The sequence below is a fragment of the Brassica napus genome, chromosome C3, assembly GCF_020379485.1.
Source record: "Brassica napus cultivar Da-Ae chromosome C3, Da-Ae, whole genome shotgun sequence".
Classification (NCBI taxonomy): domain Eukaryota; kingdom Viridiplantae; phylum Streptophyta; class Magnoliopsida; order Brassicales; family Brassicaceae; genus Brassica; species Brassica napus.
The window spans coordinates 2,618,989-2,633,735 of NC_063446.1; the positions used below are offsets into that span (position 1 = coordinate 2,618,989).

Consider the following 14,747-nt stretch of genomic DNA (forward strand, 5'->3'; position numbering starts at 1 on the left):
CAAACCCGACCCAAAGTATAGAAATTCTCGAACGGGTCCTCTATCCTCTATACCGAAATATCTCAAAAATCCGAAATATCCGATCCGAACCTAAATGGTTATCCGAACGCCCGGCCTACTCTGTCTTGTCGATTTGTCAAAGTCCGTCTTTCTCAAGGCTTCGAGACAGATTCGTAACTTCTCAGTGTTTTTCCTCTTAATCTTCACACTATTTGATTTTCTTTTTGCCTCTAAACTCGACACGTGGACTATCCGCCACTTAGTTTTCATCAAGTAGCTATTAGCTCAGGGTCCGCTTACGTTCTCAGATCAACTCTCCGACGGTTGCATAGGTGATCGCTCATTGCCTTTTTCCGGTGAAGTAATTAGCGATTGAATCAAAGCTACTTCAGTGACTAGCGACGAGATCTAAGTAAATTAGGATTGATAATAGTGTTCAAAGGATGCAGACTATCTCTAGGGTTCTACAAGAAGGTAAAGAGAACGGAATCTTGGTTAGGACAGGACAGTATAACTCGTTTAGACCCAAACTGCTTCTTCTCCTAGGTCTTTTTCTTGCTGTTGTTGTCACTATCTTCATCATTAGTGTCTCTACGATCAAGTACACTGAACTACAAAGTGTAGTAACCACGGTCACTTCCACCTTTGTCCCATGCCGTGAGGATGAGTCCAACAGTTTGATACAACCTCCTGGGGTTCTGATGCACAACATGAGCGATGAAGAGCTTCTTTGGCGTGCCTCTTTCTGGGCTCGGAGAAAAGGATATCCTTTTAAAAGGGTTCCAAAGATCGCGTTTATGTTCTTGACCAAAGGCCCCTTGCCACTTGCTTCGCTTTGGGAGAGGTTCTTGAAGGGTCACAAGGGGCTTTACTCTGTTTACGTTCATCCGGATCCGTCTTTTAATGCCAAGTTTCCAGCTGATTCTGTTTTCCACAAGAGGCAGATACCAAGTCAGGTACGGTTCTTATGAGTCTCTTTCTGTTGGTTGGTCGAGTGATTAGTTAGGACAGATCCTGAGATTTTGAGAGCTATAGACGGGTTTAATAAAGATTTCAATAGTTGAGGTATTCTGGGGCTGCGGTGAATGTTTCGTCAGGCTTGGCCCAGGACCCGATCACTTGGGATTACTAATCACATAGAGTATCAGAAAACGTTACTCTTGAATTAGACTTGTGTGTCTTTAGTAACTCTTGGTTATGTATTTGATTTGGTTGTAACTTGAATGTGTGTACATCAATGAGCAGGTTGCAGAATGGGGGAGAATGACCATGTGCGATGCAGAGAAGCGGCTCCTCGCCAACGCGCTTCTCGATATCTCCAACGAATGGTTTGTTCTAGTCTCAGAGTCGTGCATTCCACTCTACAACTTCACAACGATCTACACCTACTTAAGCCAATCAAAACACAGCTTCATCGGTGCTGTTGACGACCCTGGACCCTTCGGTCGAGGCCGGTACAACGAGAAGATGGAGCCTGAAGTTCCCATCACCAAATGGCGAAAAGGGCCACAATGGTTTGAGGTAGACCGGGACCTGGCAGCTACCATTGTCAAAGACACATTGTATCACCATAAATTCAGAGAGTTTTGTAGACCCGCTTGCTATTCAGACGAGCATTATTTCCCTACGATGCTGACTATTGAGAAACCGACGGCGTTGGCTAACAGGAGCGTGACGTGGACGGACTGGTCTAGAGGCGGGCCCCACCCGGCTACGTTTGGGAGATCGGATATTACAGAGGAGTTCTTTGGAAAGATCTTTGATGGAGAGAACTGCAGTTACAATGGTCGTAACACTTCCATGTGTTATCTTTTTGCGAGGAAGTTTGCTCCTAGTGCATTGGAGCCGCTGCTTCACATTGCTCCCAAGATTATGGGGTTTTGAGTTAGTATAGTAGTGTCTATGAACTGAAATCAAATAGAGATCATGATACGGATTATATGATAGATTATAAGCCAATATCATTTTATTTTGTTTGTTTACACAAGTTTGGAATAAACGAGATATTATAAGAGAGAGAGAACGTTGCACAACAGGATCTTATAACTTTCGACGTCAAAGGAAAACTATGTATAGCTCAATTTTGTTGGTTCCTAACGTTAAGCCTGATGCTTAAATTGGATAAGAAACTATAGGGTTAGGTCATAAGACTAGTAGTAATTTGGTTACCGACCAAGGTTTTTGTTTGAATACTGAAACACTACTACAGCACAAGTGGCAATGGGAACATAACACGGACACAGGTGTGTAAACACATTTTTAACACATTCACTCTCTTTTCCTTTATTTTCTTGTTGTTATTTTTTTTTTTAGATAAAATTCCATATTCAAATATTCTAATAAGATTTTATTAAATTTTATAGAACTCAAAGAAATTTTCATTACCATTTTTAATATTCTAACGAATTAGTTTAATCATTTTAGTATATGAAAAATTAATCTGAGCTTATTAAACATTCTGTGGTTTTAAGGGAATATTTATATTATATTTTATTTAATAAATATTAATATTATATATAAATGGTAAACAATACTAATATATTTTTCTTTTTGCACAGTTTTTTAAAGCTGATTATGATATTACAATTATAAATCATATTAAATAGATGATTCCATAACCGATAATATTATTTCTGAGGATTCATGTTTAAATGCATTATCTCAACCGTCTTATAAAAATTTGACCATGTTTATTTGCACAATGCTAAAAAAAGTCTGTAAGCATTCTCACCGATAATGTGTCTACTTGTTTAATAATCCGGAACTGGAAAAAAGAGAGCTTACCCACTGTTTAGTAGCCTGTTTGACCTCAATTGTTTTTGCATCAACATATCGCCACGAGTCTTCTGCATTCATTATTCGATTATTTTTAGTTGCCCTCGTTTAACTCAAAAACTTTATACTAGAGATTGATATACAGGCTCTTTATAATGTTCAAAGGCTGCAGACTATAGTGTTCAAATTGATACTTAAAGATTGATATAGAGGCTCTCTATAGTGTTCAAAGGATGCAGTCTATGGTTGTACAGTTGGAAGAAGGGAAAGAGAACGGAATCTCGGTTAGGACAGAACAGTATAAGTCATTTAGACCGCAACTGCTTCTTGTCCTAGGTCTTTTTCTTGCTGGTGTTGTTACTATCTTCATCGTTAGTACAAACAAGTATACTGGACTACAAAGTGTAGTAACCACAGTCACTTCAAGCTTTGTCCCACGCCGCGAGGAGGAGCCTGACGGTTTAAGTAAATGGATACAACCTCATGCGGTTCTGATGCATAACATGAGCGATGAAGAGCTTCTTTGGCGTGCCTCTTTCTGGCCTCGGAGAAAAGGATATCCTTTTAAAAGGGTTCCAAAGATTGCCTTCATGTTCTTGACTAGAGGCCCCTTGCCTCTTGCTTCGCTCTGGGAGAGGTTTTTTAAGGGTCACAATGGGCTTTACTCGGTTTATATTCATCCGCATCCATCTTTTACATCCAAGTTTCCAGCTGATTCTGTTTTCTACCAGAGGCAGATACCGAGTCAGGTCCGGTTCTTATGACACTCTTTCTGTTTCATAGTCGGTAAAGTTTTGTTAATGCTTTTTTAACATTTTAATAGTTAATGGCCTATAATTATTTTAATTTGTATTTATTAAAAATTATTTATAAAATTTAATAATATTTAAGTTTAAATATTTTGCTTCCAGTAACAATTATTTCTGGATCGGCCACTAATATCTACATCATTCCGCAGCTTGCAAAATGGGGGAGAATGACCATGTGCGAGGCGGAGAGGCGGCTTCTCGCCAACGCCCTCCTAGATATCTCCAACGAATGGTTTGTTCTAGTCTCCGAGTCATGCATCCATCTCTTCAACTTCACAACAATCTACACCTACTTAAGCCAATCAAAACACAGTTTCATGGATGCTTTCGATGACCCTGGACCCTTCCGTCGAGGCCGCTACAACGAGAGAATGGAGCCTGAAGTTCCCATCGCCAAATGGAGAAAAGGGTCTCAATGGTTTGAGGTCGACCGGGACCTGGCAGCTACCATCGTCAGAGACACGTTGTACCACCCGGCTACGTTCGGGGAATCAGACATTACAGAGAACTTTTTTCAAAAGATATTTGATGGTGTGAACTGCACTTACAATGGTCGTTTAACACTTCTATGTGTTATCTTTTTGCAAGGAAGTTTGCTCCTAGTGCTTTGGAGCCGTTGCTTCACATTTCTCCCAAGATTTTGGGATTTTAGAGATTTTACGCCAATATCATTTTATTTTGTTTATTTTTTTATACAAGTTTGGAAGTTAAAGCATGATGCTAAAGTCAGATAAGAAACTAAAAGTTTGGTCATAAAACCATATAGACAATAGGACAAATGCTGATAAGGCAGGCTCTTGTCTCCAACTCATCTCCTTATGTCTTATGATTCTTAGAAGTTAGTAGTAATTTGCTAACCGGCCAAGGTTTTGTTTGGTTTGAATGTGAATACTTAATACTCGGCAAAAGTGGCACTGTGGCAATGGGAACAGAAAACGGCCAGGTGTAGACGCACTTTTACACCTACGGAAACTTCTCGAACCCATCAAGAGCCTTGCCATTTGCCAACACTTCAACCATCTGTCTGTCTTTCTCTTAATAAAAAAATAATCCAATGGGAAAAAATCATTAAAGTTGTTTAAAAGATTTCAGCAGGCTAATGTTTATTTTATTGGAATGCAGAAAGGATACAATAATGCGGAATTTATTTATTCGTTATTGTTTACCACGTATATAACCTATGGCTTATAAGAATAGAGAGAAATTCAAGAGAGTCCACCAACTTATTGAAAGCTAATGAAGAAAGTAGTTTTTGTCCTTCTTCAAATTGATGTTCACCACCACACACAAAAAGGAAGAAAAATTTTCTATCCATTCAACTAATTTTCCGCAATTTTTTTCAAAAGGTAGAAAAATCAGAACGTATACGTTTTAAATGCTGTTTTACTTTGAACAAAAATGGCAATTATGGAAAATTCGTTATAAATATCCCAATCACAAAAATAGAATATTTAATCACCAAGTTTACAAAAATCCCTAAAATGTAATGAAAAATCAACATTGCTTGGAGAAATTAAGGACCGCCTATTCTTCTAGACATGTCTTCTACGTAATTAAAATGCTCTTTACCACTAAACCGTGTTACACCATCATCTTATTACAATGTGATTCCCACTCTCTCCAACAAATACATGTCTGCCTGCACATCTCGCACGTTTCCTTCACCGCGCCGCGTGACTTTTATAAAAAATGGACAGCGCATCATATTTTTTTTCACGCGCTAAACCACCATCACATTCTCACCGACCGTTGTGCTTTTAGATGCACGCGCCTGGGTGAGCGTTCAAAAGACGGCCCATATGTTTAAAACGACGCCGTAACATAGAGATGACGACCTGTCGAAATCCACGCTGGAAGAATATGAACCGTTGATCGTCATGATTCGCGGGACCCGCAGGTGGACCAGTTGTAATTATTGCAAGGATTTCTAATGCTGGAAAGTCCGGTTACCTAAACCCAGCTAAACCGGATATGCTCAGCCTCTTTATATACTACGCCTCATCACATTTGCTAATTTCACCAAAAAACCTTGAGAGCTTTAAAACATTTCGAATCAACAAAAACCCTAGCCTCCTCCTCTCTCTCTACAAATCTCTGAAATGGCGATCTCAAAGGCTTCCGTTGTTGCTCTCGTCGCGGTGATCGTCTCCGTCGTTGCTACCGTCGCTTCGGCTCAGTCTGAGTCTCCGGCTCCAAGCCCTACTTCTGGATCTGGTGCCTTCTCGCCGTCCATCGTGTCAGCTGGTGTTGCAGCCGTCGCGGCTCTTGTTTTCGGCTCTGCTCTTCGGATCTAAGTCTTTGCGATGGGTGATTCGTACAGAGTGGATTGTTTTTGAAAACTTTATAGCATTATTGGTGTGTATTCTTATACCTTCATATATATATATATATGAGGATGAGTATTTGTGTCTTTGTCATTTCTAGATGATTTTGCGATATTGTTCTTTTGATATAATATGATTTTATTATATTCTATTTATGGATGTTTCTCAGATTGTTCTTGTCCTTCTTCGCTTATCGAAATTTAACCAGAAATTTGATTATAATCTGTGGAGATAAAAGTGATGGCTACTTGGATTAATTTGAACCGAATAAGAATATGATATAAGCTAAACTGAAATACATAAATACAAGAACTGATAATAGAAGTTTATACAAGTACCGAACTAGAAGTTAGTAGTACATAAACCATGTGGTACGAAAATCATTACACACTACTTCCAATTGTAACGCTCCAATGTTCAATAGCTTGGTGCATGGTTCAGTTTTGCTTCGGGCTAATAACATCCGGTTTTTAAAATTCCATGTAGTTTCGGAATCAGTCAGAACTACAGTGCCCATTTAGATATAGTGATATATGAATCCGACATTGTTTTGAAATTTTGCGGATGATTTTGTAAGAAAAGCACATTTTGCGTGTAAAATCAATATGCAGAATGAGACTTTAGGCTACAGAAACGTGTGTTTTTTTTGTTCTCATTACAAAGACAAGACAGCAAAAGAAACCGTTATTAACGGATTCAACGTTTCCTTAATGGAATTGAGAAAAATTAGTTGTGAATTAATTTGATGATAGGAAAAGTTGAAGACTTTTTTTCATTGCAGCAAAATTAGAAAGTTCAAATCATTTTTTTTTTCAGACGGTGAAGAATAATAAACTGTTGATTAGTTGTACATTTAGCATTTGGATGTGATAAAGGAAAACTAAAACGCGTTGGGATTACTAATTAATGTTCTATAATTAGTTAATTACCTTAATGTTATAAATCCATGATATGGATATGTGGATTGCCATTAACCATCAGGGAGGTTTACATCTGACCCGACTATCCGGTCCGTCTACACCCGTCTCCGGTTTGTCTCATCCGTCCAAGACTAGTCAAGATGAAGACTCATTCAACCGGAGCATTTATGAGCTTTGACCAAGACTATATCTTTGTGGTCAATATGTAATAAATGTGTAGATACTCTCCTTGTTGTAAACTCTTATGAACCTCCACTATATATTGATAGTGAGAGCTAATGAGAAAGACACAACTTTCACAACAACACTTCTCTCATATTTCTAACACGTTATCAGCACGATTGTGCTCTCCACCTGAGAAATCTCTCTCAGCCGGCGATCCCCTTTCCGGCCAGCTCCTCCGGTGCTCAGCCTTTGCTCCACCGGCGCTCAGCCTCCGCTCCACCAGGCCAGCTCTCTCTCTCCGCCGGAAAACTCCTCTCTCTCTCAAATTCCGGCCAACTCTCACGGTGGTCCTCTCAGATTCTTGTGGTGAAAAAGGTAAACAAATCAAAACCTTGAAATCTAAAGAACACCATTATATCTGAAACAAATCTATGATCTATATGAATCCATAACTTATAAACAATCTATGGATTTAAAATATTGATCTTGTTTCTATGATCCATATGATCCATATGAAACTTGATTCTAAAAGTATCTTGAATCCATAAAACTTAAAATTCTCTAAAGGTTATATGTTTCTCTAAAAATTATAAACTTATCAAAATACCTAAAGATCTACATGAATCTTGTTAATAAAAACTTATGAATCATAAAATTATTAGAGAAAGCTTAAACCTTATGATTCAATCCTTTTGTTTGGCCATTTTACCAGATGTGATAAACATAAGTGTATAATCTGGCCAAAACAAAATTCCATCAATCCCTTGTTGTGCCATTTTCGGCCAGAACTCCTAAAATCAGTCAACCCATCAATAAAATCGAAATTAAAATCATTCATTGCATATCCTTGACTATTAATATTTATTTTGTAATTATCAAAGTTTTAAAAACCTTTTATGATTTTATAAATGCATAATCGATTTTATAAATGCTTGTTTGATTTTATTAAAAGCATATCTTTGACTGAAAATTATTTCTAAAGTTTTATAAGCCATAGTCTTTATATGTCACAAGGTAGAATAAAATCTGGTTGAAATCATTTGATCATATTGTTAATTAAACCAACCATGAACCGATTTCATATCATACTGAATTTTGATCACATAGTTTGCTAGTTAAAATAAAACTTGATCTAGTTTCATCCTTGAACTTGATTCTATGATTAAATTATGTACTGATCATTTGCATACCTGATAGCATCATTTAGTAAATCATTAGATCGAACTTGAATCATCCATGAACTGACCTTTGCATGCATCCAACTATCATATTGTTAAAACTGGACATAAGTATCACATAATTGAAACCAAACATACATGTTCGCATAGCTTTAGCAATGATGATACTAGTGCGTCTGAAGTGGTTCATGTTGTTTGCATCTAAATGATTCACACTATTTGCATATAGTTAGACAAAATCGGTTTCCATTTAAAATTTAGTACATTTGCTTTATTCAAAATTTATAAACCAAGTTTTAACCGATTTTGAAAATCTACTTTGGTTTACAAATATCTTGAACATTATAAAAGTTATTTGTCTTGTCCATGATGCATTTTTAAATCCATCCACATTGATTGACAAAATTTTTATCTTAATACATATAAAATATTTTCTGAAAATAAAATGCATAATAAATCATCAATCTCCTTGGCATATAAATTCAAGTCCTGAATTATATTATGAATCCTTACTCCTTTATGGATATTTGATTCAGATGTCGAAAATCAACAACCTTGAATATGCTTCCCTCAATCTCTCCGGAGATAATTACCTCCAATGGGAGCTTGATACCAAAATCCTCTTAAGGTCCAGAAACCTTGGTGATACTATCACTGAAGGCACTGAGCCATCAGACAAGGATAATTACAAGGCACTTGTTGTCATTCGCCATCACCTTGCTGAAGGTCTCAAGGACCAGTATCTCACAATTGAGAATCCTCTGGAACTTTGGACAGAGTTGAAAACCAGATTTAATCATCAGAAAACTGTGATATTGCCAAAAGCCCTTTATGATTGGAGAAACCTGAGAATCCAAGACTATAAGTCTGTGGAAGAATATAACTCGGCTTTGTTCAAAATAGTCTCAAAGTTGAAACTTTGTGGTGAGACTATTACTGATGCTGATATGTTGGAGAAAACATTCTCCACATTCCACACCAGCAATGTTGTGCTTCAGCAACAGTACCGAGAGAAGGGTTTCTCCACTTATGCTGCCTTAATCTCTTGTTTGTTGCTAGCTGAGCAAAACAATGAGTTGCTCATGATGAACAGTGAGCTAAGGCCTCCTGGTGCTAAAGCATTGCCTGAGGCACATGCGGCCGTAGAGCCAAAGGATGAGACTCCAAGAGAGTCATACCATGGTCGCATGAGAGGCCGTGGTAGATGGCAAGGTCGTAACCGTGGATTTCAACCACGTGGCCGTGGATTTCAACCACGAGACCATCTTGGTCGCAGCCGAGGCCGAGGCTACAGCCGAGGTCATCAAGCTAACCGTGGGTATAAGTTCGACTTCAAAACCCATGGCTCGAGCTCGACCAAATCTGCTTGCTATCGTTGTGGGATGACCAATCATTGGGCTAATAAATGCAAAACTCCCCAACACCTTGTTAAGCTCTACCAGGAGAGCATAAAAGGCAAGAACTCTGAGGCAAATTTCGTCCATTATGATAATGAGAATGATCTGGACCATGAGGATGATCAAGCCCATGGCAGAGATGATCATGAGGACTTTGAGACTTCAGACCTCCTTACAAGTGGCTGAATATGAAAATTTCGATATCATATTGCTTTTGTCTTTGCATTTTGAATTCTTGATTTGGCTTTATGTTCTATGACTTTGGCAATTCTATTTATGAAATAAAGTTTTTACTTTATATATATGCCTTATACAAAGTCGAAATTATTAAGAACATGAAAAAAAAAAAAAGCCATTAAAACATACTTTAAACCTTATGTAATATCTAAGGTGTTGACTCTTGTCTATTTTTCAGAAATGAAAGAAGACAAGAACCAGCTAGTAGTGGATAGTGGATCAAGTCACACTATATTAAAAGACAAAAGATATTTTGTTAACCTCATTTTAAAGAGTGCCAATATCAATACTATAGCAGGCACGGCCAGCCTTATTGAAGGCCATGGCCCGGCTCACTTAGTGATGCCTAAAGGCACGCATTTAGAAATTTCTAATGCATTATATTCTCCAAAATCAAAGAGAAATCTGTTAAGTTTCAAAGACATTCGCATGAATGATCTACATGTTGAAACTAGGGGCGAGGGAAAGAAAGAATTCCTCTTGATTTATGAAAATGCCCAAGGCCATAAGAAAGTCCTAGAGACTATCCCTGCTATATCAATAGGCCTCTATTGTGCCAATATAAAATCGAGTGAGGCTAACACTTCAATTCCTAATGAGTTCAGAGAAGCCTTTAAACAATGGCATGAAAGGCTTGGCCATCCTGGCAGATCCATGATGCGCAAAATAATCTCGAGCTCAACTGGCCATTCCTTGAAAGATAGGATAACTATCCCTATGAGCATTACATGTATTCCATGCTCACAAGAAAAATTAATACTAAATTATGAATGCACTGGAGAGGATAGAAACATGCTAACAGGAGTGGTGACAGTGGAAGAAGTGAGGAAAGTATTATTCTCCATGGCAGCGGACAAATCACCGGGTCCTGACGGGTATACAAGTGAGTTTTTTAAAGCTACATGGGCGATAACAGGAAGAGACTTTGTAGTTGCCGTGCAGTCTTTCTTTGATAAAGGATTTCTACCAAAAGGTATTAATTCAACGATTCTGGCGCTTATTCCGAAGAACACTGAAGCTGTAAGCATAAAAGACTACAGGCCTATTTCATGTTGTAATGTCATTTATAAGGTCATATCAAAGATTCTGGCAAACCGTATGAAAGAACTGCTTCCTCTATTTATATCTCTGAACCAGTCAGCTTTCGTCAAAGATAGACTGCTCATGGAGAATGTATTGCTTGCCTCTGAATTAGTGAAGAGTTATCACAAAGAGACTGTGACTGAGCGATGTGCAGTAAAGGTGGATATTTCAAAAGCATTTGATTCAGTGCAGTGGGATTTTATGCTGAAGGTTCTTGAAGCTATGAATCTACCTGAAAAGTTTATCCTTTGGATCAAAAGGTGTATTGAGATGGCATCTTTCTCTATTCAGATTAATGGCGAGTTGGCGGGATATTTCAATAGCAAGAGGGGTTTGCGTCAAGGCTGTGCACTATCTCCATACCTATTCGTGATAAGCATGCAAGTTTTGTCAAAGCTTCTTGATCAAGCTGCAAAGGAAAAGCAAATAGGTTACCACCCGTATTGTAAAGAGTTGAACCTGACTCACATTTGCTTTGCGGATGATGTATTGGTGTTCTCAGATGGAAAGAAGAGATCTATTGAAGGCATTTTGGCGGTTTTTAAAGAATTTGCGAGAATGTCGGGGCTTAATATCAGTTTAGAGAAGTCTACTATATATCTGGCTGGAGTTAAAGCAGAGGATAGTGCTTCTATACTGGATCAATTCCCTTTTGAAGCAGGCTCTCTTCCGGTAAGATATCTCGGTTTACCTCTATTAACTAAAAGAATGACGGTGCGAGACTATAGTCCTCTTATAGCTAGAATAAGAGCTCGGGTATCTTCCTGGACTGCAAGGCATCTCACCTTTGCGGGTCGTCTGCAGTTGATTGGTTCCGTCTTATATAGCATCATCAATTTCTGGATGGCAGCGTTCCGTTTGCCAAATATGTGTATACAGGAAATTAATAGTATATGCTCTGCGTTCCTCTGGTCTGGCCCGGCACTGTTAGCTCAGAAAGCAAAGATTGCATGGATAGACGTATGTAAACCGAAAGAAGAGGGAGGATTAGGTTTGAGAAATCTTTTGGAAGCAAATAGAGTCTCTTGTTTGAAGCTGATTGGGAGAATTTTGACTGCAAGATCATCTTTATGGGTGCAGTGGATTTGGAAGTATCTTATACGTAAAGGATCGTTCTGGAGTGTGAAGGAGAAGAGTAGTCTTGGATCATGGATGTGGAAGAAGTTATTACAGCTCAGACCGTTGGCTCTGCAGCTAACTAAAGTGGAGATTAACAGTGGTTCTACTACATTTTTTTGGTTTGAAAGATGGTCCCAATTGGGTAAATTGATTGAATTAACTGGAGAGAGAGGGTGTCTCATGCTTGGCATACCTATAAATTCTACAGTTGAGAGGGTTGTTCAGACATACAGAGCTAGGGATCACAGAGACCCTGTTTCCCGACAAATAGAGCAGGAAATTATGGCTTTGCGAAACCGAGGCCTTAATCAGATGGAAGATGTATGTCTGTGGAAAAGGGAGACAGGCTACTATAAGGAAGGTTTCCTCACGTCTCAAACATGGGAGATGATCAGAATTAAATCGCCAAGAGTGATGTGGCACAAAGGCATTTGGTTCCAGGAAGGTACTCCTAAATTCTCTTTCATAACATGGCTTGCAGTTCATGATAGGCTAGCAACGGGTGATAGGATTCTTCGCTGGAATCCTAGAGCCATATCATCCTGCTGGCTATGTAACTCGGCAACTGAATCTAGAGACCATTTATTCTTTGAGTGTCTTTACTCTAGAGAAGTTTGGTATGGAACTATTGGTGATTTGGCGGGCAATAGAAGTCTACATAGATGGTCTCAGATCATTCAGTTCTTGGCAAATGGTCTACATGAGAGAAATCTGACACTTCTACTGAGGTATAGCTTCCAAGTAGTGCTATATGCAGTTTGGCATGAGAGAAATGTGAGAAGGGTTGGTGAAACATCTCAGCCAGCAGCTTGTTTGATTGCAAGATTAGACAAGTTGGTTAGGAATAGAATCACATCATTGAGAAGGAAAAATGGTAGAAAGTATGAGAAGACCATGGAAGTGTGGTTTGGAAGAAGATAGAGTTTGAGTTTATGAAATTTTTAAAAAAAAAGTTTAATCTATAAGTCTTATGTATAGAAAAGGAAGCAGATTTTTCTGTAAACAGATTTTTTTGATTTGAATAAATTTAAAATTCTTTCAAAAAAAAAAAAGATATATGTGGACCAATACACCCACCTTGTGGGACATTTCGATATTTTATGGTCCTCATTGACGCATCGACCAGATGGTCGCATGTTTGTCTATTATCATCTAGAAACTTAGCATTGGCAAGACTATTGGCACATATCATAAGACTGCGAGCCCATTTTCCAGATTTTCCACTAAAGACTATACGTCTTGACAATGCAAGTGAATTTAGTTCCCAAGCTTTTAATGATTACTGTATGTCCATGGGGGTAAGTGTGGAACACTCCGTGGCACATGTACATACACAGAATGGATTGGCCGAATCCTTCATTAAAAGAATCCAGTTGATTGCTCGACCATTACTCATGAGGTCGAAGCTACCAGTATCAGCTTGGGGACATGCGGTATTACATGCTGCTGAATTAATACGCATAAGGCCATCCAGTGAACATAAATATTCTCCATCCCAATTACTCTCGGGTCATGAGCCAGACGTATCCCATATCAAAATATTTGGATGTTCTGTGTACATCCCTATTGCACCACCACAGAGAACAAAAATGGGACCTCAAAGGAGGATGGGAATATATGTTGGTTTTGATTCTCCAACCATTATTAAATATCTTGAGCCTACTACTGGAGATTTATTTAAGGCCAGATATGCTGATTGTCATTTTGATGAATCAGAGTACCCAACATTAGGGGGAGAAAATAACAAGCTGGGCAAAGAAATTGTATGGAATCAAACATCCTTATCATGGCAAGATCCTCGGACTCAATCATGTGATTTAGAGGTCCAGAAAATAATTCATATGCAAAAGCTAGCTAATCAATTGCTTGATTCCTTTGCTGACCCGAAAAGAGTGACTAAGTCCTATATACCAGCTTGTAATGCACCAATAAGTATTGATGTCCAAGATGGACACAATCAAGTGGCTACAGAGTCTAAAGCACGTCTTAAGCGTGGTAGACCAATTGGTTCCAAAGATAAAAGACCTCGGAAACTAAAAAAAGGTGCAAAAGAAACCGAGGTCATAGATTGTCCAGACAAGGCCGAAATGGCCATGCCTAAGGTACCAACCAATGAGACTCGGGACGCCGAGCCTCATGGTACTGAAGGTGCTAATGATGAGATCTCAATTAATTATTTAATGTCTGGGACAAGATGGAACCGGAATGATGTCGACATCAATGATATATTTGCATACCAAGTAGCCCTTGATGTTATGGACTTAGATGAGGATCATGAACCCACGTCTATACTAGAGTGCACTCAAAGATCAGATTGGCTCAAATGGAAAGAAGCCATAAACGTGGAGTTAGAATCTTTTAAGAAAAGGAATGTCTTTGGATCGATTATCCGGACACCTTATAATGTTAAACCAGTGGGATATAAGTGGGTATTTGTGAGGAAGAGAAATGAATATGGTGAAATTGTAAGATACAAAGCACGGCTTGTTGCACAAGGATTCTCACGAATACCAGGCATCGATTATGAGGAGACATACTCCCCTGTGGTGGATGCAACTACATTTCGATTTTTAATAAGTCTGGCCATCAAAGAAAATTTGGATATGCGGTTAATGGATGTTGTAACCGCATACCTTTATGGTCCACTGGATAACGAAATATATATGAGATTACCAGAGGGTGTTGAGCTCAAAGCTAATAAAGGTTCTCGAGAAGAACACTGCATAAGGCTGAAAAATCC

General features: G+C 38.6%; 1 protein-coding gene and 1 pseudogene across 1 annotated transcript; both read left to right on the forward strand.

Moving 5' to 3' along the window:
• Nucleotides 1-135: 135 nt before the first annotated feature.
• Nucleotides 136-2,035, forward strand: LOC106358522 (glycosyltransferase BC10-like). The gene is made up of 2 exons (XM_013798337.3): nucleotides 136-956; nucleotides 1,246-2,035. Exons 1-2 carry the CDS (start codon nucleotides 444-446, stop codon nucleotides 1,882-1,884), a joined length of 1,152 nt encoding a protein of 383 aa, XP_013653791.2. The 5' UTR covers nucleotides 136-443; the 3' UTR covers nucleotides 1,885-2,035.
• Nucleotides 2,036-2,614: 579 nt separating this feature from the next.
• On the forward strand, nucleotides 2,615-4,782 carry LOC106355378 (annotated as a pseudogene).
• The last annotated feature ends 9,965 nt before the right edge of the window (nucleotides 4,783-14,747 follow it).

Coding starts and splice junctions, on each gene's coding strand:
- LOC106358522 (XM_013798337.3), top strand. CDS start 444: ATGCAGACTATCTCTAGGGTTCTACAAGAAGGTAAAGAGAACGGAATC. Junction 957..1,245: donor AGAGGCAGATACCAAGTCAG/GTACGGTTCTTA, acceptor ATCAATGAGCAG/GTTGCAGAATGGGGGAGAAT.